Source organism: Podarcis tiliguerta (genome assembly GCF_965153285.1).
Source record: "Podarcis tiliguerta genome assembly, chromosome: 2".
NCBI lineage: Eukaryota > Metazoa > Chordata > Lepidosauria > Squamata > Lacertidae > Podarcis > Podarcis tiliguerta.
This window is the reverse complement of record NC_139535.1, coordinates 24017411-24044070: the sequence shown is the minus strand read 5'-3', so window position 1 is coordinate 24044070 and position 26660 is coordinate 24017411. Positions and strand designations below refer to the sequence as shown.

General features: G+C 45.1%; 1 protein-coding gene across 13 annotated transcripts in view; it reads left to right on the top strand.

Annotated features, from left to right (window-relative positions):
* Nucleotides 1-22252: 22252 nt before the first annotated feature.
* Nucleotides 22253-26660, top strand: part of CADPS (calcium dependent secretion activator) — a 342990-nt gene continuing 338582 nt past the window's right edge. For all 13 annotated transcript variants that reach the window (XM_083424654.1, XM_083424653.1, XM_083424660.1 and 10 more), the window contains exon 1: nt 22253-23402. In XM_083424654.1, the coding sequence (XP_083280780.1) occupies nt 23049-23402 (354 nt within the window). In that variant the 5' untranslated portion in view covers nt 22253-23048. The remainder of the gene's footprint in view (nt 23403-26660) is intronic.

The following is a 26660-nucleotide window of genomic DNA, read 5'->3' as shown; positions in this document are numbered from 1 at the left end:
TGAAGGTGATAGACTACATGGAACTGGCAGAAATGACCGGCAGAATTCGAGACCAGGGAGAAGATCAGGTGGAAGAAGATTGGAAGAAATTTAAGGATTATTTACAGAAATATTGTAAAATTAATGAATGTTAGAACGATGTTGGATTTTGATTAAGGGGCTTTCTGTAAAAAACGAAGAAGTAAATGGGAAAAATAGTGTAAAAGAGAGGGAAGGGTAAAGCCAAAATATTAAGATAAGAAGGGAGATGAAAGTAAAAGAGGGAAAGGATTTGCTGATCGAACAATGGAAATGGAATACAAAGGAGGGAGGTACGGGGAAGTCCAGGAAAAAGCTAATGCAAGATCTATTTTGAAAAGTGAAGTTGTTTTTAACCGTTGTTATATTATATGTTAGTTTTTTGTTATGTGTTAAGGTGTTTTTTTCTTTTTTTTTCTTTATTGTATCTTTGTTGTTGTTGTCTTGTTGTTTCTGTGTTATGTTTGGCTTATATTATACTATGAAAACTTAATAAATATCAATTAAAAAAAAAAAAAGAAAGCTTTTGAAGCTCCCGAACGATTGACCAGGAGGGAGAGAACATGCCAGTCGGTCATGTGTCTCTGCCAGGGTCCTACTCGAGTGTAGACTGAACTCCTGACAATAACACCATACCCTCCAACATTTCTCCAATGAAAATAGGGACAGCCTAAGGAAAAACAGGACATTCCAGGATCAAATCAGAAACTGGGAGGGCTTCTGTAAATCTGGGACTGGCTCTTGAAAATAGGGGAACTTGTCATGGTTGTGCTATATGCTCCTAAAGCCAGAAGAACCTCTTCCCCCAAAGTATGCACTAGGATTAATCCTGAGAAAGTATGGGGGAGCAATGGCTGCAATTATGACCCAGTCCTTTCTCCTACATAAGCAACTTCCATTCTTTTGTGACGGAGGGAGGCAGTGAGCTTGTTCACTCTCACCCCAATGTCTTCAAAAGGTTATGAAGGTGAAAATGGCACAGTGTGGGAATTCAGTTCGCTCGCTCGGCCGCCGTCATTTTCTAAGCCTTCGTGAAATTGTTTGCTATTTATTGTAGCAGTGGGAGTACAGTACATTCAACGAAGCAATCGCTCAGCAAGCCCGTAATTACCGCCAAATTGATTACCAACCAAGACAGCTCAGGGCCTCCTGCGTGAGGGGTGAAGCTACCAAACAAAACGAGACGAAGAAAGGTCTTGATTGGAATTACCTAAGATTAAGGAGCTGCGAGCCAAAGGCGGCTTTTCGAAACGCTGTCCAAGGGCTTTCATCAAATGGCAGAAGTTTCCAGGGGAAGTTTTCACGAGGTCCTGCTGGAGGTGCAGCAGCCAGGAAATCTGAGCTCAGATATGGTTGAGAGACAGTGTGGTGCAGTGGTTAGAGTATGTCGGACAAGAACCTGGGAGACTAGGCCGGGCTCAAGGCAGCTCACAACACACACACACAAAATTACATAAGTTACCAAATGCAACAAAATTTAAATCATCAGTAAGTTAAGGGAAGCATCCATGCACAGATCGCAGAGTTTTGCATTGCTGGAATGTCTACCACAAAATAATAAGAGGAGGAGGAGGAGGAGGAGGAGGAAGAGAGGAGGAGGAGGAGGAGGAGGAGGAGGAGGAGGAGCTACAATTCATCCCATATCTGCCAGCCAAGCAAAGGTCCTTCTTGGCAGTGGCAGTCACCCTGTGGAACACCTTCCCATCAGATGCCAAGAAAACAACTGTTTGACATTTAGAAGACATCTGAAGGCAGCCCTGTATGGGGAAGGTTTTTATGTTTGATGTTTCATTATGGTTTTATATGTGCTGGAAGCCATCCAGAGTGACTGGGGAAACACAGCCAGATGGGTGGAGTATTATTATTATTATTGCTGCTGAACGCACCTATCACTAGGATCCAGTCCCTTCAAGGTTCCCCATGAATGGATGCAAGTCTTGGACTGAAAATATCCCCCAACCCTGATCTAGGTGAATCAATGTATATATGGATCTGCTTTATCAACCACTGAAAAGCAGGGTGGTGTACATTAATGCTTAAAACCATCATAATCAACATGAGTTTGTGTGTGTGTGTTTTTTCTGCAGTAAAACAATGCTCAAAGGGGCTCCCAACAGCATATGGAATATAATGGCACAACATTTCAGGAAAATTAATTAACAATTGCAAAACACCATTTAAATAACTAGACATACTAACATTAGGAGTCTAAACAAACCTCTCGTGATAATAAATATTGATGCAATGCCTTAAAATAAAACACAATATTTCCCAATAGGAGCAAAAACAGGGCATCTTATCCAAAGCTAATGTTGAACCCAGGAACAAATAAACCTATCAATAAAATTGCTGCCTCTCTTGAATATAGTCTAATCTGTTCCCTTGAGAGTTCACTTCCAGACAGCTAATCCTACCCTTGCCCCACATCTGAATCAAAAGGATGTGCCAGATGTGTTGGACTGGTATAGCAAAAGCAGGCAACAGAATTTTGGGCACCTTAAAGATTTCCAGTCTTTAGTCTACAGCCTATGTTGTATCCTCCAGATACTATCAGGCTCCAACTCCTGTTATGGCCAGTGGCCAAGGATGGTGGGGATTGGAGTAAACCAACATCAAGAAGGTCCCACATTGGCTATGATAAATTTATGAGGTGGCTTCCGTAGACCTGTAATCTCCATATTTCCAGTGGTTCCACATGGATGCCCTAATCCTCAGAGCTGCAACTGTTTTATCCATAGCAAGCAGAGTCTCCAGTCCAACCTCATTCCGGCATTCAGTGGAGGCAGAGCGTCAGGACTGCTATAACACAAAAGCATTGCAATAATTCTTTACCAGCTTCATCCAAAGATGGCAATCTGTAAGGCGTTTGCTCGTCAGTGTGCTTGGCGTTGCTTCTTCCAATATGTGGTCCCAGTTTCCCAGTTCCTGCTCGCTTGCTCACAAGTGCCTTAGGCCTACAGCCAACAACCTGAAAGAAATTAAAAGGCCAATTAATAGTTTCACTGAAATTTTCGGAAATGACAAGGGGGAATAACCTGGAATAAACATAATGACAGATTCCGTTAGTGTTCTAGGAAATTATTTAGCTGATCAATTATCTTGGGAACTGTCCTCAATATACTTTATCCTGGTAGCAAAGTGGTGCTGGGGGCAGGATTACAGTGGTACCTCGGGTTAAATACTTAATTCGTTCTGGAGGTCCGTTCTTAACCTGAAACTGTTCTTAACCTGAAGCACCACTTTAGCTAATGAGGCCTCCTGCTGCCGCCGCAGCACAATTTCTGTTCTCATCCTGAAGCAAAGTTCTTAACCCGAGGTACTATTTCAGGGTTAGCGGAGTCTGTAACCTGAAGCACATGTAACCTGAAGCATATGTAACTCGAGGTACCACTGTATTCTTGTACGAAATGCAACAGCAGGGATCATTCAGCTAGTAGCTTAAGCTTTAGGGGCAGAATTCCTGCATTGCAGGGGGTTGGACTAGATGACCCGTAGAATCCCTTCCAACTCTACAATTCTATGATGCTATGACTTTTCCAGTTTAGCTTAAACAGAAGAGTTCCAGCTCTGTTCCCACCCACTATTGACTCTTGCTGTACCTGGCAAGTGCTCCTTATAGGTTTTCCCCAAAGGAATGCAGCCCAAAACGGGGGGGGGGGGGATGTTGCCTGGCCCTTAACTAGGCACTGTAAGGTGTTCATCTATTTCCATTCTTAACAAAATGCCCACCTTCACATATACAAGTACATCAGTACTTACAAACCACAGTAGCAAACACAGGGGGAGAAAACCCACTTATTTGTGACTGAGTTCCATATCCTGCGGGAAACAAGGGGAAATCAGCTGATATGGAAAAGTCGGATTGCCCATCGATGGGGACGTGATGGACCAAAGCTCAAAATCTTAAGAGCCACATCTCAAGCACTTTAGGCACCAGAATGTCACTGGAACTTCTACAGAAAACATCCACAATTTGCTGAATACGTGGCCTCTTTTCAGGGTTCTTTCCAATTATTTGAGAAGTCCGCTAGCCTCTAGAGTTTAACTCCGGAGGTTGAGAGATCTGATAACCTTTCCTGTTCATTACCCCTTGAAAGAGTAACTTTGCCAACACCACTGTTGTCTCTCTCCCACGGCATCTCAGGCAGAAAACGGGATGAAAGCCATTTTACATATTCCTTAAGCTTCAGTACTGCTTCTCAACAACACTCTCAAAGTTTGGGATATTGCTGAAGTAGCTTTGGTTCATGAATAAAGCATAGGTCACGGAAGCCTCTCAAGCTTATTTACTTATTTATAAAATGTTTCTCCAATCCTTCTATGTAATACTCCAGGTAGTAGACAAACAATAATAGCACTGATGGAGCAGACAGGTAGAGAATCTGGCTCCTCAGCAGCTTAACCAGGGAGAGTCCAGACACTTGGCCCCAGGGGACCACCATCACTATTAAAGAGGCAAGCTCAGATGATCACGCCTCTCTTTGGCCCAGTGACTTAACAGAGGTGTATAAAGGGGAGTATGTTTGTTTATTTATTTTAAGGTTTCAATGCAGTTTTTTTAGGACCATCACCTCCCCAAAACAATGCATAAAATTCATCCATTACATGGAGAGGTACTCAACGACTGTGTCCCATCAGTGTGAGAATTCCCATTTGCGCAATGGGACTTCCCCCTTCCTCCTCCCACACATGTGCTCCACACCAGGAGAGGAATCTGGTAATATGGAGACCTGAGTGAGGACAAAATTTGGTGCCCACCCCCTAAATATTTCTTATTTTCACAGTAACTCCTTTTGGAACAGTTGCTTTTTTATGGATCTGCTCAGTTGTTGTTGTTTAGTCATTTAGTCGTGTCCGACTCTTCGTGATCCCATGGACCAGAGCACGCCAGGCACTTCTGTCTTCTGCTCAGTAGGTACCCATATAAATATAGGTTTTTTACTATCACTATCATCATCATTATCATATCATTATCATTCTTTTGCACCCCCTTGGCTTAACCCTAAGGACATACCGTAGTTAACTTTGCTTAGTGTCAAAAGTCATTGGGAACATATGAAGCTGCCTTGTACTGAGTCATACCAATGATCCATCAAACTCAGTGTTGTCTATACTGACTGGTAGCAGCTCCCTGGTGTCTCTGCCAAAGCTCCCTCCTCACCAGGGATGGAACCTGGTGGCCTTCTTAATACAAAGCAGATGCTCTCCTACCAAGCTATAACCTTTTCATTGCTAGCTTTACCTATATCATTTATCAGTTATGATAATAGAATCATAGAGTTGTAATCATGGAGTTGTAATCTTTTCATTGCTAGCTTTACCTTTATCATTTATCAGTTATGATAATAGAATCATAGAGTTGTAATCATGGAGTTGTAATCATAGAGTTGTAAGAAACCCCGAAGGCTATCTAGTCCAACTCTTTCTCAACTAAATCAACTAAAAGCATCCATGAACAATGGCCATCCAACCTCTGTGTTAAAACCTCCAAGCACTGGCGGAGGAACGGGAGTGCGGAGAATGAGGCCACTATTCCAGTAGGGTGCCATCGCGGCAGCCCCCCTGGACACACGCCACGCACACCACCACCACCTCCGCATGCCGCGTGCCACACCCCCAGAACACGTGCCATGCCCCTTGGGTGGCTCGCTACACCCTCCCAGGCAGTGTACCATGCCCCCGGGATGCGCGCCACACCCCTGTAGGCAGCGTGCCACACCCCCAGGATACACGTCACGCCCCTGGGGGGCGTGCCACACCCCGGGGGGGCGCCAGCCACGCCCCCACTGCTCTCCACCCCCAGTAGTGGAGCATGCAGCTTCGCCACTGCCTCCAAGGAAGGAGAGTCCACAATCTCTGTGGGAGTCCACTTCTCTGTCAAACAGCTCTTACTGTCAGAATGTTCTTCCGGATGTTTAGTCAGAATCTCATTTGTTGTAACTTGAAGCCATTGCTTGGAGTCCAACCCTCTGGAGCAGAAGAAAGCAAGCTTGCTCCATCTTCCATGTGACTGTCCTTAAGACGTTTGAAGATAGCTATCATATCTCCCCTCGGTCTCCTTTTGTCTAGGCTAAACCTACCCAGCTTCTTCAACCGTTCCTCATAAGGCTTGGTTTCCAGACTTGTGATCATCTTGGTTGCCCTCCTCTGCACATGTTCCAGCTTGTCAATGTCCTTCTTAAATTGTGGTGCCCAGAATTGGACACAGTATTCCAGGTGTGGTCTGACCAAGGCAGAATAGAGTGGTACTATAACAATAATAAGTTATTATTTATACCCCGCCCATCTGGCTGGGTTTTCCCATACACAGGGAGGCTTCCAACAAAATATTAAAATACAATAGTCCTTCAGATATTAAAAGCTTCCCTAAACAGGGCTGTTTATTACTATCTCCCTTGATCTGGACACTATATTTCTCTTGATGTAGCCTAGAATAATCGTATGTAAACCACTTAGAGGCTGATCAAGCCATATTTAAATATCGCCAGACAATAATAAATAATATTAACAATGGCTGCGTAAGTCTCGTCTACTTCAATGATGATCGTGCAGGAGGTGCTTCCAGTAAATGTTGCCTATTAGAATCAATAGACTGATATGGTGCCAAAGCCTTATATTTAAAAAAATACTCTCACAACCCCCATCACATTATCTTGTTGCCAGGTTCTCAGACTGGACTGCAGCCATTTCCCAACTACCTTCATGTCTGAAGCTATCCAACTGATCAGCTTGCCATTGACTTGGAACGGCTAAAGCGCTTCCCCCAAATTTAGAGGGGATCAACCTTGCTGGTGGAACAGAGATGCATGGAGACAGCTTTAGGACATCCTGCTGTTTGCATTTGGCATGCTCAGCTATCTTTAAAATAAATTACAACTACCACGGCCTGATGTGCTATTTTAGGATATGCCAGTGAAGCAAACGAAAGTCAAAAACAAAAAAACAAAAATATCCAACCCAACACGATTACAAGTTTCTTACTGTAAATTAGTATCATTACTGACAGTCCGTGAAAGGCACGACTTTGCAGTGCCACCAACTGGACTTTATTCACACATAAAACAAAGCATTGCCTGGGCTGAAGCCTGCCCACTCTACACCTGGTTATTAATTTCCGTCACTGGTTTGCTTTTTGGCTGCACAGCTGCTCCTTGGTAAATCCCCCTGTACTATGTAATCAGAATGTGCCATGAAATGACAGGGGGGTGGAATCCAGGGCTACTGTTGCATGCACAGAATGGCTTTTGATCAGGCAACATCAGAACATAGGAAAGCTGCCTTCTATTGAATCAGGCTGTTGGTCCATCTAGCTCAGTATTGTCTACAGTGACGGCAGTGGATCTCCAGAGATTCAGGCAGAGGTCTCTCCCAGCTCCACCTGGGGATGCTGGGGATGAAACCTGGGAATTTTTCACAGGAGAGGGTCTGCCCTCCTGCCCAACTGTTGTCAGTGGCAGTTTTATGAGGCAAACAGAGGTCTGGCTCTTTGAACCTCTTCTCATTAGACCAGTTTTCCATCTGTAATGGACTCAGAGTATGCATTAAAGAAAGCAGCTGAGGATCAGCAATGCATCCATCCAGTAAGTGTTTGAAATATGACACATGGCACCATAAAATGCCATGTGACACAGGGGAGGGGGAGGAGGAAAGCAGCACCAGAATACGCGTGCACACACACACACACAGTTGTATATTTACCTTGGTGTATGTTTTATTCTAATGACTCACCACCTTTTTTGTTAAAACACAAAATGTTTTACAAAGGAGATAATTGCTTCTGTTTTGTTTGGGTCCCTTTAAATAGGATTACAGAAAGGAGGGAGGAAGAGACTCCTTTAGCACAAATGTGGAACTCCCCAAGGGGATGAGTTTCCTCCTCCTCCTCCTCCTCCTCCTCCTCCTCCTCCTCCTCCTCTGGTTGTTCAGATTTTGAGTGTCATTATTAACCTTGAATAAATATTTCCCACAGGGAACTTGGCTCCATATAGCCTCATCAAAAACTAGTGGTGTGGCTCCACCTCCCTGAGAGAATGCTGGGAACTGTAGTTTGTTGAGATGCTGCAAATTCTCTTTGAAGACCCCTATTGCCTTGCAAATGAACTACCGTTCCCAGAGTTCCTTGGGAAAAGAAAGCACTTTCTGTTTACATCGGTGGTATATGTATGCCCCCCGGGGTGTCTTTGCATAACTATTTGAGCTAGGCTTTCATTGGTTGTGCCAGTCACATGTTATTGGCAGACAGACGCTAAACTGCAGTTGGCACTCAGTTGCATCTGCTGCAGCTGTGATCAGTTGCCAACAGTATGCCTTGCCAGCATTCACATCACTGTTTCAGGTTGTGGAAGGGCAATGAATGAAAAACTGCAGCCTCTATTGGTTCAATGAGCTTGCATGAGCAGGGTCTTATACTGTCTCTATAAATAATGACTTATCCAGGCTTGTAAATATTTTTTCTTTTTAAGCCCTGTTTATTACTGATATTACAGATAAAGGCTAATACTAGGTAGATGTAATGCTTTTTTCTTATAATTTGATTTATAATTTTCATTATTACTATTTCCAAAACCATAAAGGTAAAGGTAAAGGTACCCCTGCCCATACGGGCCAGTCGTGTCTGACTCTAGGGTTGCGTGCTCATCTCGCTCTATAGGCCGTGAGCCGGCGCCGTCCGAAGACACTTCCGGGTCATGTGGCCAGCGTGACGAATCTGCAGCTGGCGAGCCAGCACCAGCACAGCACACGGAAACGCCATTTACTTTCCCGCTATAAAGCGGTACCTATTTATCTACTTGCACTTAGGGGTGCTTTCGAACTGCTAGGTGGGCAGGAGCTGGGACCGAACGACGGGAGCTCACCCCGCCACGGGGATTTGAACTGCCAACTATACGATCAGCAAGTCCTAGGCACTGAGGTTTTACCCACAGCGCCACCCGCGTCCAAAACCATATTCACGTTCAAATGTGCATTTCCACCCTTAATATCTTTCTTTTAATTAAAACATTCAATGACTTCCCTTCTTCTCCTTCCCTGGGTCCTTTAATTTCCCCACCATTCCTGCATATTCATATATATCCATTTAGATCACTTTCTCCCCTTATTCTTCCTTTATTATATATTATACTGTTGGATTTACCTTAATGCTGCTAGTGTTTTCATTTGTTTACAATTATATTCCAGATACTCCACAAAGTTTTTCCACTCGGGTAGATGTAATGCTTTCAATGGGACGTCCTTAAACAATGCCTACATTAAACCCTTAACGTAAACAACTGTATTATTCATCTTCTAACAAATGTGAAATGCCAGAAGAAGCTAGAATGTTAAAGGCCAAGATGCCCTTTTCAAGTCCAGATGCTGAGAACTTCACCAGGATCAAAGCCACCATAAAGGGTTTAGCATTTGACCCATTCTTTTGTTGTTGATAGGGACGTGGGTGGCGCTGTGGGTTAAACCACAGAGCCTAGGACTTGCCGATCAGAAGGTCGGCGGTTCAAATCCCCGCGACGGGGTGAGCTCCTGTTGCTTGGTCCCTGCTCCTAGCAGTTTGAAAGCACATCAAAGTGCAAGTAGATAAATAGGTACCACTCTGGCGGGAAGGTAAACGGCGTTTCCGTGCACTGCTCCGGTTCGCCAGAAGCGGCTTGGTCATGCTGGCCACATGACCCGGAAGCTGTACGCCGGCTCCCTCAGCCAATAAAGCGAGATGAGCGCTGCAACCCCAGAGTCAGTCTCGACTGGACCTAATGGTCAGGGGTCCCTTTACCTTTACCTTTACTTTGTTGTTGATGGCATCTGTCTCGAGAGACAATGTTGTGAACTTCTGGGGATGAAGTTAACAGCACCAAAGTGACCTCCCTTGGAGGCAAGCTTGGGCATTGCTTAGGGAGTTCCTGGGCTGCCCAAATGGCAAGACCCACCCCCTGTTGGCCTCGCTGATGTGGTCCAAAGGAAAGCAGAGCAATGTGTTTGGCTCCAGCTTGGCTGCAGGAGTTGCCAGAAGGAAGTGTCATCCAACCATCTTAGGGATTCCACTTTGGATTTGTGTAGGATTTACACCTCAGCCTTTTCTTCTCCTGAAGATATCTCACAAGGCAGTGGAGGTTTAGAGTTTTCCTTCTCTTAGATGGACTACCTTAGAGGGGCTCCATCTTCCCCTGACTTCCCTCTACAGCACATGCAGAAACTGCCTTCTTGACTGTTTGGACTGACTATTGGTCTCGTCTGCTTTATCTGCCAAAGCCTGTCTTCTTTATACCAACAATATTATTATTTTTTAAACTCCCCATACATTTCCTCTATCTAAAACTACACAGCTTTATTCTCAAAACTCCAAGCTACTGTGGGCAGGCAAATTCATCAGAATGCCAGCTCTCCAACTAAAGTCTCCTATTTGTGTAGTTTAGAAATGCATGGAAAAAAATAAGTTCCTTGCTGCTCAGTGGGTATTTTTGATTGAAAACAACAATGAATAGTGTTTTGCTTCTTTTTAAAAGACCAGTCTCTTAATTTTAAGTGATGGATGAACAGGCATATCAGCATAGAGTAGCAGTTTGAAAACATTGCTATATGTCTGTCTTCAGATTAAAACAAGATCCCTACCTTGTCAGAACAATTGCACACGATGTTACAAAATTGTCAACATTTTTCATGAACTGCTTGTTTAAAAGATAGCAGGGTACAGCCACGGTGCTGGGCTGCCTGATATCAGTTCCCTGTTCTGTTTGTGCTACAAGTGCTGGGAAATTGAGTAAATGAACAGAGAACAGGGTGTCCTCTAGCCAAGTCATTAGCAACCACCCCTCCTTTTCCTAGCTTGAAAATTTGAAGATCCCCAAAATGTAGCTCTTGTTTTTTTCAGGTTTTCCTAATGTGACCAAGACCAAGAGATGGTCTAGGTGCCCAGTGCCCTCAACTACATCTCCTTGGTGAATTTCCACTTCCTAGCTATAGGGTGAGGTCAATTTTATTGTATACAGTGGTACCTCGGGTTAAGTACATAATTCATTCTGGAGGTCCGTTCTTAACCTGAAACTGTTCTTAACCTGAAGCACCACTTTAGCTAATGGGGCCTCCTGCTGCCGCCGCACCGCCAGAGCCCGATTTCTGTTCTTATCCTGAAGCAAAGTTCTTAATCCGAGGTATTATTTCTGGGTTAGCGGAGTCTGTAGCCTGAAGCGTATGTAACCTGAAGTGTATGTAGCCCGAGGTACCACTGTATAGCCAAAGGCCTTTACAATAGACAACAGACAATAAAAGGAAAACTTTCCTCTAAAATCATACAACGTAACCTGCAGCAGTTTACAACATAAAAAAAAAGAAATTTACAACGTTCAAGAGGCTTCACAATAGGCAACTCCAGCAGTGAACACTGGAAGCTGTCATTACTACTACTACTGCTTCTACTACTACTATTCTTTATTTATACTTTTCAAGTTTATACATTTCACTAATTTTATACATTTCACTAATTTTACAATCATTTTATCACTTCAAAACTTGACTTTCTTCCCCTTTTTTCTGCGGTTCCTTAAATTTATTTTTAATATCTTCTGCATATCCAGATGAACTTAGTTTGCTCATTTATTCATCTTCTTTGAATATATACTCTTATGAAACTACAGTTTATTACAATAATCCTGCCAATGTTTTTATCTGTTTACAATTTACAGTGGTACCTCGGGTTACATACGCTTCAGGTTACAGACTCCGCTAACCCAGAAATAGTACCTCGGGTTAAGAACTTTGCTTCAGGATGAGAACAGAAATCGGGCTCCAGCGGCGCAGCAGCAGCAGGAGGCCCCATTAGCTAAAGTGGTGCTTCAGGTTAAGAACAGTTTCAGGTTAAGAACGGACCTCCGGAAAGAATTAAGTACTTAACCCGAGGTACCGCTGTATCTGTAACTACTCAATAAACCATTTCCATTCTTTTATTTTTTTAAAAAATGTTATCTTGATTTTGAAACTGTCTTATATTCTTTTGTCTAGCTTACTATGTAAGTTACACTTACAGGGTTTCAGAGAAGACTCTTTCCCATTCTACCTGAAGATGGAACCTGGAACCATCTCTATGCAGAGTGTGTGCTCTAAAATTGAGCAATGATTCCTTCCCAAAGACTGCTGACATTATTGCAGCGGTGTGCGAAAGACCCATACTGACTCAGCTCTTGTGCTGCAAAGGTAGTGTGAGTGAAGGTCTATGTTTGCACAAGTATTGACTACACTATGTAGTACCATTTTATCCCGTGTTGCCCCACCCTTGTTTCATCATCAACAGGCACGCCAACTGTAATGTGAGGTCATCAGCGGAGCACTGGGGAGAGATCAAAGTCATCATCACAGAAGATCACGGATCTCCTTTCAGGATAATTTCTAATGTCATATCCTCAATGATAATGAAAGTGAACATTTTCCAAGTTTATACTGTAACGGTTTCTACAGAACTTGTGAGCATCACCCTGTTTACAAATAGCCAGTTTCATCAACATTTTGATGCCTCGCCCAAAAACTGTGGCACTTGAAATTTTGGAGAAGCAATTGATCTGCTCTCTCACCCAGATAAGAAGGCCTCAAAGTACACAGCTTTTCCCATAAAACCAGAGCAGCTTTAGAAATCTGAAATTTCCATTGGAATTTTCCAATCTGAAAATTCCATCTCCATGGCTCAACACAATCCTGCCTTAGAATTAGTCATCCAGTCCTCCCATAAGATTTGCCTGTCCTACAGGAGATGCCTTCATTCCTTCATTCTAAGGGTTTATTCCTTATCTTTCCATAATTTGATGCCCAACAGGGAATATCCCTAGCACAGCTATCTATAAAGAGGGGGATTAAAAATTAAAGGACTGAGTGTCGCTTTCTCCTTTAGTTAAAAGGGCCAAGAAAGTGGGGGGGGGGGGAGAGAACAAAGATGATGTAATTCAACTAGAGATCACAGTTACTTTTCCAGTGTTGATGTACATTCAGCCACCTAAGCCTTCACAGTTACAGGAATTTCACAGTAGCTGTTGGAAATATTTTTAAAACATCATTTTAAAATCTTAGAAGCTATAGAGCCAAGCTATATGTATGAAGATAAAATATGCTTCTTTGTGTGTTTGGGAATGGGGGGGGGGGAGTGTTCCTTATATTTCAACGGGAAACCCCAGTGTGAAATTGCTACCAGCAAAATTTAATGACTTCAATTCAAAATTAAGTGTGAGTGTGGCTTTGCCCCCCCCCCCACTACATATATTGATAGTATTAGGTAAAGGTAAAGGGACCCCTGACCATTAGTTCCAGTCATGGCCGACTCTGGGGTTGTGGCGCTTATCTCACTTTATTGGCCGAGGGAGCCGGCGTACAGATTCCGAGTCATGTGGCCAGCATGACTAAGCCGCTTCTGGCAAACCAGAGCAGCGCACGAAAACGCCGTTTACCTTCCCGCCGGAGCAGTACCTATTTATCTACTTGCACTTTTGACATGCTTTCGAACTGCTTGGTTGGCAGGAGCTGGGACCGAGCAAGGGAGCTCACCCCGTTGCGGGGATTCGAACCGCCGACCTTCTGATTGGCAAGTCCTAGGCTCTATGGTTTAACCCACAGCGCCACCCGCGTCCCACTTATTGATAGTATTAGTTTAGTATTATTGCATTTATATACTACCTTCTCCAAGAAGCTCAAGGCAGCATAGGTGGCATTCCCTCTCTGCATTTAATGCACACAACAACCTTGTGAAGTGGGTTATGCTCAGAGGCAGTGACCAGCCCACAGTAATCCAATGAGCTTCATGGCCAAGTAGGAATTTGAATCCAGGCCTGCCTGCTGCTAGTCCAACACTCTAACCACTACACCACATTGGATGTTGTATTATGCTATTGTGCTGGTGCTGTGGAAATCAGACCAAGGGGTTATATTTTTAATAATATGCCAGTGGCTTCCCTTTATTTCCGATATGCATACAGGGAGAGATACCCTGACACAATAGTGCTGAGGAGCTCTCTGAGCATGGCACAAAGTGCAAAATATTTATACAATAGTTGGCACACAACAAGCACATCAGCCGCTTCCTCAAATATAGTGGGAACTTGCAAACGTTACAGAATGATTTCAACATGCTACTAAAATCGTTGTTTACCATTTTAAATCAGCATATTTAGCATCATGTGGCAGTCTGCTGTTACACATGTTAGGACATTTGGACACTACTTCACTATTGCAGTTAGAACCAAAGGTGAATCAAGAAAATGCCACCTTCAGAATGTGGTTCTGATAATGCCAAGGTTGCAGGTCCGATCCCGCTATGGGACAGCTGTTTATACCTGTAGTACAGGGGGTTAGACTAGATGTTCCTCAGGGTCCCTTTCAGCTCAATAATTCTATGATTCTATTATAGAATCATAGAGTTGGAAGAGACCACAAGGGCCATCGAGTCCAACCCCCTGCCAAGCAGGAAACACCATCAGAGCACTCCTGACATATGGTTGTCAAGCCTCTGCTTAAAGACCTCCAAAGAAGGAGACTCCACCACACTCCCTGGCAGCAAATTCCACTGTCGAACAGCTCTTACTGTCAGGAAGTTCTTCCTAATGTTTAGGTGGAATCTTCTTTCTTGTAGTTTGGATCCATTGCTCCGTGTCCGCTTCTCTGGAGCAGCAGAAAACAACCTTTCTCCCTCCTCTATGTGACATCCTTTTATATATTTGAACATGGCTATCATATCACCCCTTAACCTCCTCTTCTCCAGGCTAAACATGCCCAGCTCCCTTAGCCGTTCCTCATAAGGCATCGTTTCCAGGCCTTTGACCATTTTGGTTGCCCTCCTCTGGACACGTTCCAGTTTGTCAGTGTCCTTCTTGAACTGTGGTGCCCAGAACTGGACACAGTACTCCAGGTGAGGTCTGACCAGAGCAGGATACAGTGGCACTATTACTTCCCTTGATCTAGATGCTATACTCCTATTGATGCAGCCCAGAATTGCATTGGCTTTTTTAGCTGCCACGTCACACTGTTGGCTCATGTCAAGTTTGTGGTCAACCAAGACTCCTAGATCCTTTTCACATGTACTGCTCTCAAGCCAGGTGTCACCCATCTTGTATGTGTGCCTCTCATTTTTTTTGCCCAAGTGCAATACTTTACATTTCTCCCTGTTAAAATTCATCTTGTTTGTTTTGGCCCATTTCTCTAATCTGTCAAGGTCGTTTTGAAGTGTGATCCTGTCCTCTGTGGTGTTAGTCACCCCTCCCAGTTTGGTGTCATCTGCAAATTTGATCAGGATGCCCTTGAGTCCATCATCCAAGTCGTTGATAAAGATGTTGAATAAGACCGGGCCCAAGACAGAACCCTGTGGCACCCCACTAGTCACTCTTCTCCAGGATGAAGAGGAACCATTGATGAGCACCCTTTGGGTTCGGTCAGTCAGCCAGTTACAAATCCACTGAGTGGTAGCATAGTCAAGACCACATTTTACCAGCTTCTTTACAAGAATATCATGGGGCACCTTGTCAAATGCCTTGCTGAAATCAAGGTAGGCTACATCCACTGCGTTCCCTTCATCTACCAGGCTTGTAATTCTGTCAAAAAACGAGATCAGGTTAGTCTGACATGACTTATTTTTCAGAAATCCATGCTGACTATTGGTGATCACAGCATTCCTTTCTAGGTGCTCACAGACTGTTTGCTTAATGATCTGCTCCAGAATCTTCTCTGGTATTGATGTCAGACTGACTGGGCGGTAATTATTTGGGTCCTCTCTTTCCCCCTTTCTGAAAATAGGGACAACATTTGCCCTCCTCCAGTCTGCCGGGACTTCGCCTGTTCTCCAGGAATTCTCAAAGATGACTGCCAGTGGTTCTGAGATCACATCTGCCAGTTAATTATTCTATGACCCTTTGTCACCTACGCACTGCTTTTGCTGTTGAGCAGACCAAAGTTCATTTATCAATTGTCCAGAAAATTATCCAGCAGTTAAGACCACATTTGATATTTCTCTATCACTAATACACCATAGTTAGAACTCAAAAATGTGGTATGTTTGCTGTTGTGAATGGGCCACCCTCTGATCTTGTATATATTTGGTCTTTGCACAGAAATTTATTTGTGTCTTTTTACAGTGGTACCTCAGGTTACAGGTACATATATACTCTTATGAAACTGCAGGTTATTACAATAATCCTGCCAATGTTTTTATCTGTTTACAATTCACAGTGGTACCTCAGGTTACATACGCTTCAGGTTACAGACTCCGCTACCCCAGAAATGTACCTCGGGTTAAGAACTTTGCTTCAGGATGAGAACAGAAATCGTGCTCTGGCGGTGTGGCAGCAGTGGGAAGCCCCATTAGTTAAAGTGGTACCTCAGGTTAAGAACAGTTTCAGGTTAAGAACGGACCTCCAAAATGAATTAAGTTCTTAACCCAAGGTACTACTGTAAATGTATATCCTTCTCTTTCTCCCAAAGGAAGCCAGGATGGCAAACACACAAGCAATGAAACAAAACATCTACGGACAACTCCGATACACTTGCAACCTGGGAAGGCATCTACTGAAAAGACTTGTTGGAAGAGATAGGAAACGCCCACAGACGTGCCTCTTACATTTCTTTTGCGTATAGGTATACTTACACCCACACCTGAAGAAGTGGGCTCAATCCACACAAGGTCATGCCACAATAAACCCATTAGTCTTTAACATAGCACAAAAAACTTTGTTGGTTTTGCTACAAAACTAACATGGCCATCCTTCTAGAAAAGACAGAGTTGGTCTTTTCATTCATCCATTCACAGTGGATAATTGCATGCAATTAACTATTAATAAGAAAAATTACTACTGGGTGTTGCATATGCATAATTGCACTCCTTTCCCCTCTCGCATTTCTTGCTTTTCAGCACAGTGCAAAAATAGACAAGCACGTATTCGGACTCTTTTTGAAGACACACTGAAGGCTAGCTTCTTTCTATTGTGATCCTTTTTTTGTGGGTGTCATTTTTACATTATGCATCTTTTGACCACCTACGTAGGTGTTAGCTTGTACTTTTCTGTTTGCCTGCCAGGGAGAGAGGCTGGATTGAATAAACATGTGAGAAGTCGGCTAAGCAGGTAGAAGCTGGATATAGGGAAGTTAATTTGCTGGAGTTAAAATCAGCATTGAAAGGCAATCAAGATAATAAGCTGGTCACATGTTGGGACAGCCCCATGGTCATCATGGCAGCCATGAAGTCCTGAGCCACCCCAGAGCCAATTGCCTTTTTATCAGGGATGCCAACTTGAATAAAATATTTGGGGGCCCAGTAAGCCCCACCCCACATAACTGATCACATGATGTGGTGCATTCACACCATTTGAATGGCAATGCCCATCAACTGGGGGTGGGGGGGGACAGCTCGCTCAAATATTTTATTGGTGGGCCAAAGACCCACTTGGCCCCTAGGAGTTGGCTATATGGATATTGAAGACCCCACAAACCAGCAGTCAGGGAGTCCTCAGCACTGCCTCTAGGTCCGTCAGTTCAAGCAGGGAGACTGCTAAGCAGCAAGGTGGGCAGTAAACCAGCAGAATCCCTTAACTGTCCCAATTCCCCATTGTCAAGAACACACACTCTGGATCCTACCCCCCCAACTGGACAAAGAGCCTGGAGAGAGAGAGAGAGAGAGAGAGAGAGAGAGAATCTCTATAGACTTCCCCTCCCCAACCTTCAAGTCTGCCCTAATGATGCACTCAGTACACAGGTGGGCACAGCTGGGTGAGACCAACTTCACCCTGTTCACACACCTCAAGTCTCAGTGATACAGACCAGATTGGCCTCCTCATTCACAATCAGATCATGGATGAGGAAGGTCTTACTCTAAGCCAACCTGGCATTCTGCAACAGCAGCCACAGACCCGAGGGCTGGCTGATAGGGCAACCATAATTTCCCAGGTTGGAGGAGGGGCTGGCACATGGCATAGTCACCAACTGTCTGTTCCATGTGTCCCTTACCTGGCCTGCCCCACCTCCACACCATACCTCCCCTTGCCCAGAACCACTGCAATTTGGGACACCCCTGCTTTCCTCAGCTCCTCTCTTCCCAGGCACATCTTACGTCCCTTAATTTAAAAAGCAACAACAAAATCCCCAAATTTTAAAACACACAATTTAAAAAGCCATCTAAAACAATTTATAACATTTTAAGCAATTGGGCAATAATAACAGCAACAGAACCAAACCCCTAAACATTAACCCAACCCAAGAGTCTTCCACAGTGAGGACATAGGTTTCTGGGCAAGAGTTGATCATGGTGAGGGTTTGCCAAGCGTGCCTTCCTCTTAGCATGTTTCTCCCTTTTGTCCTGAGTTTGAACATCTTCATGGCGCCTTTGGTAATGGCTGTTCTCCAATTGGAGTGCTCGGAGGTCAGTGTTTCTCAATTGTCAGTGTTCATCCTGCATTATTTCCCCAAAGAAGTCCGTATATTCCATGTTCCAAAGTTCAATTGTTTTTTACAGCCACTGGGTGGTGACCCCACTGGGCGCCGGTAATCCAGTCAGGGGAAAAGGGAGGCAGACTATGTTTAGGGCATCCTTTCTAGCCCCTCCCCCTTTTCAGGGTGAGCAGAGTGGATCCTAAATAGGACTTCTCAAGCCAGAGGTGACAGCAGTGCTCTGAACAATGTACAGGAACAGAAGATCCAGGCTCACTGTCGAAAGTGTTACCCCCAAACTACGTGTGAAACAAGAAACTATGCAACTATTTCGCTTGAGACCTGTCCCTTCCACCTATTCCCATTCACAAACGGAAGTGAAACACGATGGTTATGACTCTCTGCTTCTGCGGGGGACTTGTACTGCTCTCCACAGGCAGCCCTGATCTCCATTTATGTGCAGCCTACATGTTGAGCCTGATCAGAAAGATCTTTAAATTTTAATGCACAGCAGCATAGGTGCTCTTGGAGTAATCACATTCCCCTCCCCGTAAAGATCCTTGAGGCAATATTCATCATGGTGAGTGCTAATGCTTGCCATCTGTGCCAGTTTTATTACCCCTGTGTCAGCAGTAGCCATAGGCACAAGGTCCTCCATGAGTAACCTTGGGGTACAGTGTAAGACCCCTACACCATTCGACAAGAATAAAAGCACAGTCAGGTGTTACCACTCAGAAGTAAATCCTACTGAGTTCGATAGTCTCACCCCCAAGTGAGGCTGCAACCCTAACACCACTGACCTGGAACTAAGCCCCATTGAATTCAATAGGTTCACTTCTGAGTAGATGTTGTTAGAATTGCACTGTGTATGATTGCAATCTCAGACTAGAGATGAGTAAATCTGTCAATTTCTGCTTCTCTTGGTTTCTCGTTTTTCCAGCTGTAAATTCAGTCCTCCACATTTAAACACCAGTTTCTGATTTATTTATTTTTAAGTCCTCATGAAAATTCATCAGCAACTTAATGCAAATTTCTCTTAATATACACAAGTTCATATGCATTTTGCCTAATATACATTTTGTCCATTTTTTCCTAATATAATGCATTTACCTGACTTATTTTGTTTAATATATTCATTTTTATCCATACTTTACCCCAGTATATGCATTTTCGTACATAGTACTTGACCTGCATTGCAAAATTCAGGAAATTGTGCATTTTTAAGGATGACACTGTTTTGTTTCAGAAAGTGAGAATTTGGTAGATTTGCCTTTTAATGTTAATTGAATTTAATTTCTCCCCATCCAGAGATCAGACCATGCTTCTCCTGTGCAATTGCATTCAGGGGCTGTAACCTATGGAGGAAACTAAAGTGTCTGAACTGGCTCAGCTGCTCTGAGTGCTGTTTTGACACCCACATTTCCCAATTATTTACATTTTAGCTGTGAGAAAACCCTGCCATTGTCCTAAGTACTCCAGGAGGCAAGACTCTAACCAGGGCCCAGTTACGATGCCTTAATAGGCAGTGAGGATTCATACAGGAGGATGTACCATAAGACTGCATTGTGTATGCAGCTTTAATGCAAGCACAACCATGCAAGAAAACAGGATCTACATATTCATGAATATACTTCTCCAGAAATACTTTTGCCAGTTTAACAGATTTATCAGCACTGTGGTACTGTTACTGCAGGGATGCCATGTAAGACATTGGGCAGGAACAGCATGGTCACAGCACTAATGAGGGAGAGAAGAGATATATAAACAAGGGCAGGCAAAGTACTTCACAGAGTGCTGCAGACAATCTTTTACAAGATTCCTGCAAGATAGACTGTAAATGCTATTATTCCCATATCACAGATGGGTATGGGTTGATAGAGAGGAGTTTATTTAACACTACTGAGTCTGTAACTAAAGCAAGGATTGAAATGAAGACTTCCCAGCTCATAATTTGCAGCATTCAATCCCAAGCAAGTGTGTCTAGGATTCCTACAACCCTGTACATGTCCAATCTAAACTAAACTAAACTAAACTAAACCCCATTGAGCCCTACGGAACTTACTGCTAGCTAAGTGTATGTGGTGCTCTGCAATCAGTTCAGCAAAGACTTGGTAATATTGTTCTGTAAAAAATATAACTGTAGACCCTCCTCCCAAAGCCACTTAGCTTTTATGAAATTCAATGGGACTGTTGTGACCTGCCATTTTATTTTGCAAAAGCAAACCCACACACCTTTTTAGTCTTGGGAAGACATCATTAACCTTTCATATCAACTTTACTCTGCAAATCCTCTAATCAAATCTAAAATTTGTTCTAATTCACAACTGTTATTTTTGTGTTATGCCATCAAACTGCAGCAGAAGGTGTGTTTTTGTGTGGGGTGATGCTGTGTGAACATCAGCATAAGCAGATTCCTGCTGGGTCAGAGCAAGGGCTTATCTGGTTCAGTATCCTGCTTCGTTTATTGACCGGGTACTCCTGGGAAGCTCACAAACAGGATCTGAGGGCAATGGTTGCTTCCTACTACACTTGACATTTTACACTACTGAAGGCAGAGGGCCTTCTTGGTAGTGGTGCCCGCCTTGTGAAACGCCCTCCCATCAGATGTCAAGGAAATAAAAAACTATCTGACTTTTAGAAGACATCTGAAAGCAGCCCTATTTAGGGGAGTTTTTAATGTTTGATGTTTTATTGTGTTTTTAATATTCTGTTAGGAGCGGCCCAGAGTGGCTGGGGAAACCCAGGCAGATGGGCGGGGAATAAATAATAAACTATTATTATTACACCTGAACATCAACCTACCACAGGGCCACCATACATGACTAGTACTCCCTTATACACACAACCTCCATGAATTTACCTAATTCCTGCCCCCCTCCTTTAAAGCCAGCTAAACCAGCAACCTTATAGCAGCAAATGCCACAGTGACATCCTGCACTGTGGGGACACTCGCCTTCTCTTACTTCTCCTGAATATACTCTGCCAGTCCCTTTCACTGGCTGACCTGGACTTTGCGGGAGCAGGATCAAACTGAGCTGCAGTGCAAGCCTAACTATGTCTACTCCTATTGAATTTAGTAGGGCTTTCTCCCAGGTAAATGGAATTAGGATCAGGGGTGTACCTAGGGGTTGGTTAGGTTGGCCAAGGGTGCATTTCCAAAAATTGCACCTCTACACTCTGGCTCACAGTGGCAAGGTGACAAAAAAAAAAATGAACTTTTTGAGTTTCTTGTCCATGGTCCCTCCTGGCTTCAATAGAGCTCCTTGCCAATGGCACAACGAAGCCTAGGTATGGCTCTGATTAGGACTGTAGCTTCACTCCCGCAATTCCACAGTTGATTCACTTGTCCTTCTACTGCCCTGCTCTGATTTCTGGATTCCCTTCCCCTATCCCGATTTGCCCTTCCTTTCCCATGGAATGATCAGCCTCCAACCAGAGCGTCCCCTGCCCTTCCCCGCCCCATCGGATTTCTTCCCATTGCCTCCCATACTGCTACCACAGCGTTCCCCTCCCCACACTTCCTCTGATCTTCACTTCTGCCCCCTAACCTTCCCTGCCGCTGCTCTCTCACACATCCCCAACCCCTTTGCACTCTTCCTCAGCTCTGCTTGCAAACCCGCTCCACGTTTCCTTCCGCCGCCCCACCCCATCCCTCGAGGAGGAGAGGCAGGGAAGAAAAGTCAAATCAGGAAGGAGGAGAAAAGAACTCAGGGCTGGGAAATGAGAGGGGCAGCAGGAGGCTGCTGGAAGGAAGGAAGGAAGCTGGGTAAGGGCAGATGCTTCTTTGGGGGGCGTCACTTTCCCAAACAGTCATGTGCTACGCTCGCGTGCAGGGAGGGGTGGGTGAGGAGGGAAGAGGAGGAGACGGGAGCTCTGAGCCTGCGCAGACCGGGGTGGGCCGTTCTGCTTGTTGTTGCTGCCGCCGCTGTGGCCGCTGCTGCGCCGGGCGCTTTTCAATGCCTCTGCAGTTGGCTGCTTACATTCAGCACCCTGGTCAGCTCCTCTCGCCCTGCGGCTTTATTATTGGCTTGACGGGAACTAAGCGGGAGAGCGAGCGAGCGAGCGAGGCGGAGAGGAGCGCGCGCGGAGGAGCCACCATCTGCCTAGCTCTGTATTAATAGATCGATCGCAGGAGGGGCCTCGCCCGGCCTCGCTGGAGGAGAGAGAGAGCGAGGCCAGCCGCGACGGCAGCCTTTGATCCCGACGCCTTTCTCTCTCTGTGCAGCAAGCAGCCGAGCCAGTCCCGGGTAGGCAAGAGTTAAAAGCCATAAACCCACGTAAGCGCTCGTTTGCTCTCGCTTGCTCGCTCTCTGTCTCTCCTGTTGGGAAGACGGCGGCGCCCTCTCGGCTGTCAGCTGCATCGGAGAGGCAGGCAGCTCGCCTCCTCGGGCACCTGCTCCCCGGCGCGACTTTTTCCCGGAGCTCGGCTGGCGCGATTCGGTGGCTGAAGTTGCAGGGAGCTGAGAGGGTGGTGGCCGAGGAGGAGCAGGACGAGACTTTATTCGGTGTGCCAGCCACCTTTCGGCAGATGAGCCGGAGGAGACTGTGAAAGGAGGGCATCTTGGAAGTGCAAGCCGGGCTTTGTGCTGCCTGCCTGCCTGCCCTCGGTCCTTTCTTCCGCTTAGAGCTGCGCGCCAAGGGCACGATCCGCCGCCAGCATGTTGGACCCGTCGTCCAGCGAGGAGGAATCCGATGAGATCGTGGAAGAGGAGAGCAGCAAGGAGGTGCTGGCCCCGGCGGCTTCTGGGGCACGGCTCTCGCCCAGCCGGACCAGCGAGAGCTCGGGGGGCGGCGGGGGCTTGCAGCCCAGCAGCCGGAGCGGCAGCAGCGTCCGGCCTTCCAGCCCCAGCCCCTCGGTGGTGAGCGAGAAGGAGAAGGAAGAGCTCGAGCGGCTGCAGAAGGAGGAAGAGGAGCGCAAGAAGAAGCTGCAGCTGTACGTCTTCGTCATGAGGTGCATCGCCTACCCCTTCAACGCCAAGCAGCCCACCGACATGGCTCGGAGGCAGCAGAAGGTAACGCCTGGACGGGGAGAACAATGGAGGGCTGGAGGGCAGACCCTGCAAAGAGGCAGAGATGTCTGCGGAGGGGAGCGGGGCAGACAGGAGAAGCATCACCTGGTGCTCAGCAGAAGAGGAGGGTCAGAGCAGGGAGGTGGGAGAACAAGAGAAGCAGAGCCCCCCAGGGACAGTTAATGCTGCACTGTAAGTTCCCCCCAAGGTTGGCAGGAGGAGACCTCTGTGGCCAGCTGACATGGGAAGGCAACCCTTCCCTGGGCAAGTTTTAGGCATCATGGCCAGCCCTCTTTCTTAATACAATATAAAAAGTGCATGTGCAGCCATGATCTCATCCCTCTCTACAACAAAACCCTGGCAGGAGGTGCAAGCAGTCCCTGAAGCTCAGAGAAGAGAGACCTTTATCAGAGAGAGGGAGATGGCTGAGTCAGGTTTTGAACCCAGCTCCCCTTGGTCTGCGTCCAGCACCACCACAGAGGTGGGAAGTGGCCTGCTGAGCTGGAAAGGCTGGGAGTTGCCTGCAGCATTTGAATGCAGTAAGAGGAGAGGGAGCGGGAAGGACACGAGGGAGACACACATACACACCAGAGGGGCCTCTCGGCCCAGGATCAAGGCGATGGGAGTACCCCTGGAAGCCAAAGGGATAGGGGAGTGGAAATGAAGCAGAAATTGGCAGGGATGGGAAGAGGAAAGTGAGAAACTAAGACAGCACCAGAGAAGAAAGTAGGAGAGAATCCACCCAGCATTGCTGCTGGAAGAGGGATAACCCTGGCAGTGGACAAGAAGTCAGATGATCCATATCCCCCCCCCCCCTCTATCTCTCTGGGCTGCTTCCCCTGTGCCTTATGTAACTGCAGCTATTGCCAGAAGGGGCCTTTTAAAAAAATAAAAATATAAATACAAATTAAAAAGTCAACACCCCACAGAGAGTAAAAGCAGGCCATGTGTTTCTTGAGTCCTGAACGGCTCCTTCACTCCGCTCTTGCACCCCCCACTCCACCCCTCTAGTCCCAAGGTGACTGTTGCTGCACCCGCTGGAGAGAAGCAGCCAAGCGCTTGCTCTCCAGGAGCTCTGAGCAAAGGTTACTCTGGCCCAGTTGCCTGCCGCGCTTGTGCTACTGTAAGAACCAATTATTGCAGCAAAGCTTTTGTGTCCCTGCTGGAGGAGCCCCAGCCATAAGCCTTCTCGGTGCAGCGTTTGATGTTTAACAGGAGCATAACATGCTTCACGCTAAGTTCAGATCACTTTCTTTTTCGTGCCTGTTTTTTCTTTCTTTCTTCTACAATGCAAAAAAGCACTACAGATGAGCGCTGCATAATTCTTTTGACCAGGAGCAGGGGTACCTACTGCACATGCACACTAAATTTTAAATCAGAGACACACCAAAAGCTACCAGGGTTTGAGTAAACTGAAAGGGGGATGAAAAGCCTTGACTTCTTGTGTACTTAGTACTCTGTTGTGATCCTAGCCTTCTGTGCACATCTATTTAAAAAGAGGTGTAATTAATCCAGCCGTTGTTATGCTGCATCCCGTAGTTGATGCATTTTCTAGTTATAGTTTAGCACTTTTAATATATGATGTGCTTCAGCACTGCTGTCTTCTTTGGGCTTGCAAACAGCCCTGTGAAGCAGATCACTAGAATCTAAACTTTATAGCTTGGAAACTGAGACTTAGAGACAGTAAGTGACTTTCCCAAGGTCAACCACTGAGTTCCTGCCAAAATAGAGATTTCCAGCCCAAGAGCCAAGTCCATCATAACTTGTTTATTTTCAAGTATGTCTCACTGCACTGAATGGAGCATAAGATTGCATACTAAAGATGCAGTCCACATCTCATGGAAGTAGATGGCAAAACTCCTACTGATTTAGTAAACCCTAGCATACACTGTACAGCCTTGAGTATTATTAAACATTGTGCAATTAAATAAATTGCACTCTTTGCAGTAAAGGTAACTCTGAGCTGCTGATGGTTATGCTTATATTCCATGAATTCCAAATGAGTTATGTTTAGGAAAGGTAGTCAATTCTCCCTACTGTCACAATTTTTGTTGTGTAAATGAAGGTCATAAACCTGAAACTCGCACTGGAATCAGCAGGGATAGACATAAATAAGTAGTTTGTCAAATACAAACTTAAGATGATAAAGAAAATTACTACTCCACTAAGGCCTAGCCTGGAAAACATGCTTGTGAGCAGATACCTCTATATTTCTGAATGAAACCTAGCTTGCTCTTGTGGTATGAGGAAAGGTTCCTTTCCAGTCAAAGTGCCCGCATGACCTACACAAGATGCATTCGCCAAAGGGGCACTACAAAACTAGTAGCAAACAGGTTTTATTCTTATTTATTTATTTGTGTGTGTGTGTGTGTGAGAGAGAGAGAGAGAGAGATTACAAGAATAAGGAGGGACACGGGGGACCCAGGTGGACTTTGAAATAGGCAATACAATTTAGCTCACAATGAAAAGAACTGCTATTGACACTTTCAGTTATAAGGGCAGGGTCATCTATCACCTAGACAATCACAGCAAATTAGTTTGGTTTTGTGTGTTTTGTGAAGAACACCAGATAACTCAGTTGCATCTGCCTCCCTTCTCATTCTCTATTATCTAGCTAAGCGATGCTCTCACATAGCTTTTTAAACTGTATTTGGGGGGGAAACAAAAGGCAAAGTTACATTTAGTTTATTCAAAACCTTAGAGGCAAACTTTTAAGAATGCCAAATGGCTGCACGCCTTACCAACGACCTTTCTAAACCAGAACGTCTCTAGGACATATTGATGAAAATGACATTCAAAAATTCATTCAGTTTGTCGCATCACAAGGCTATTATTAGCCCATTCGAGAAAAAGGAGGCTGGGAAAAAATTATTCAGGGGAACACAGTTTGCAGAGGGACTAACTGGAGAGTTTAGTGTGGAAGGTCAAACACTTATACACTTGTATTAGCTATATGGGATACATTGGTGATAGTGCATATTGTATTTGAATATTGTTGCCTTGGGTGGTTTTAGGTTTGGGGTTGATGGTTTTTGTATCATGCTGCTGACAGTTGTACATTTTGTTATCTCCTCTCACTCAATGCAATATAAATTCTCCATGTTATATAAGAAGGGGGGTGAGAGTAGTAGGTTTCAAAAAGAAAACTTCATTTGAAGGTAGACAGGGAGCAGGTGGAAGGGGTGCTACATGGATTAGAAATGTTGAGCTCTGATGTGGAAGGCATTTTTTCAAATGTCTGCTCAGCCATAATACTTTGCT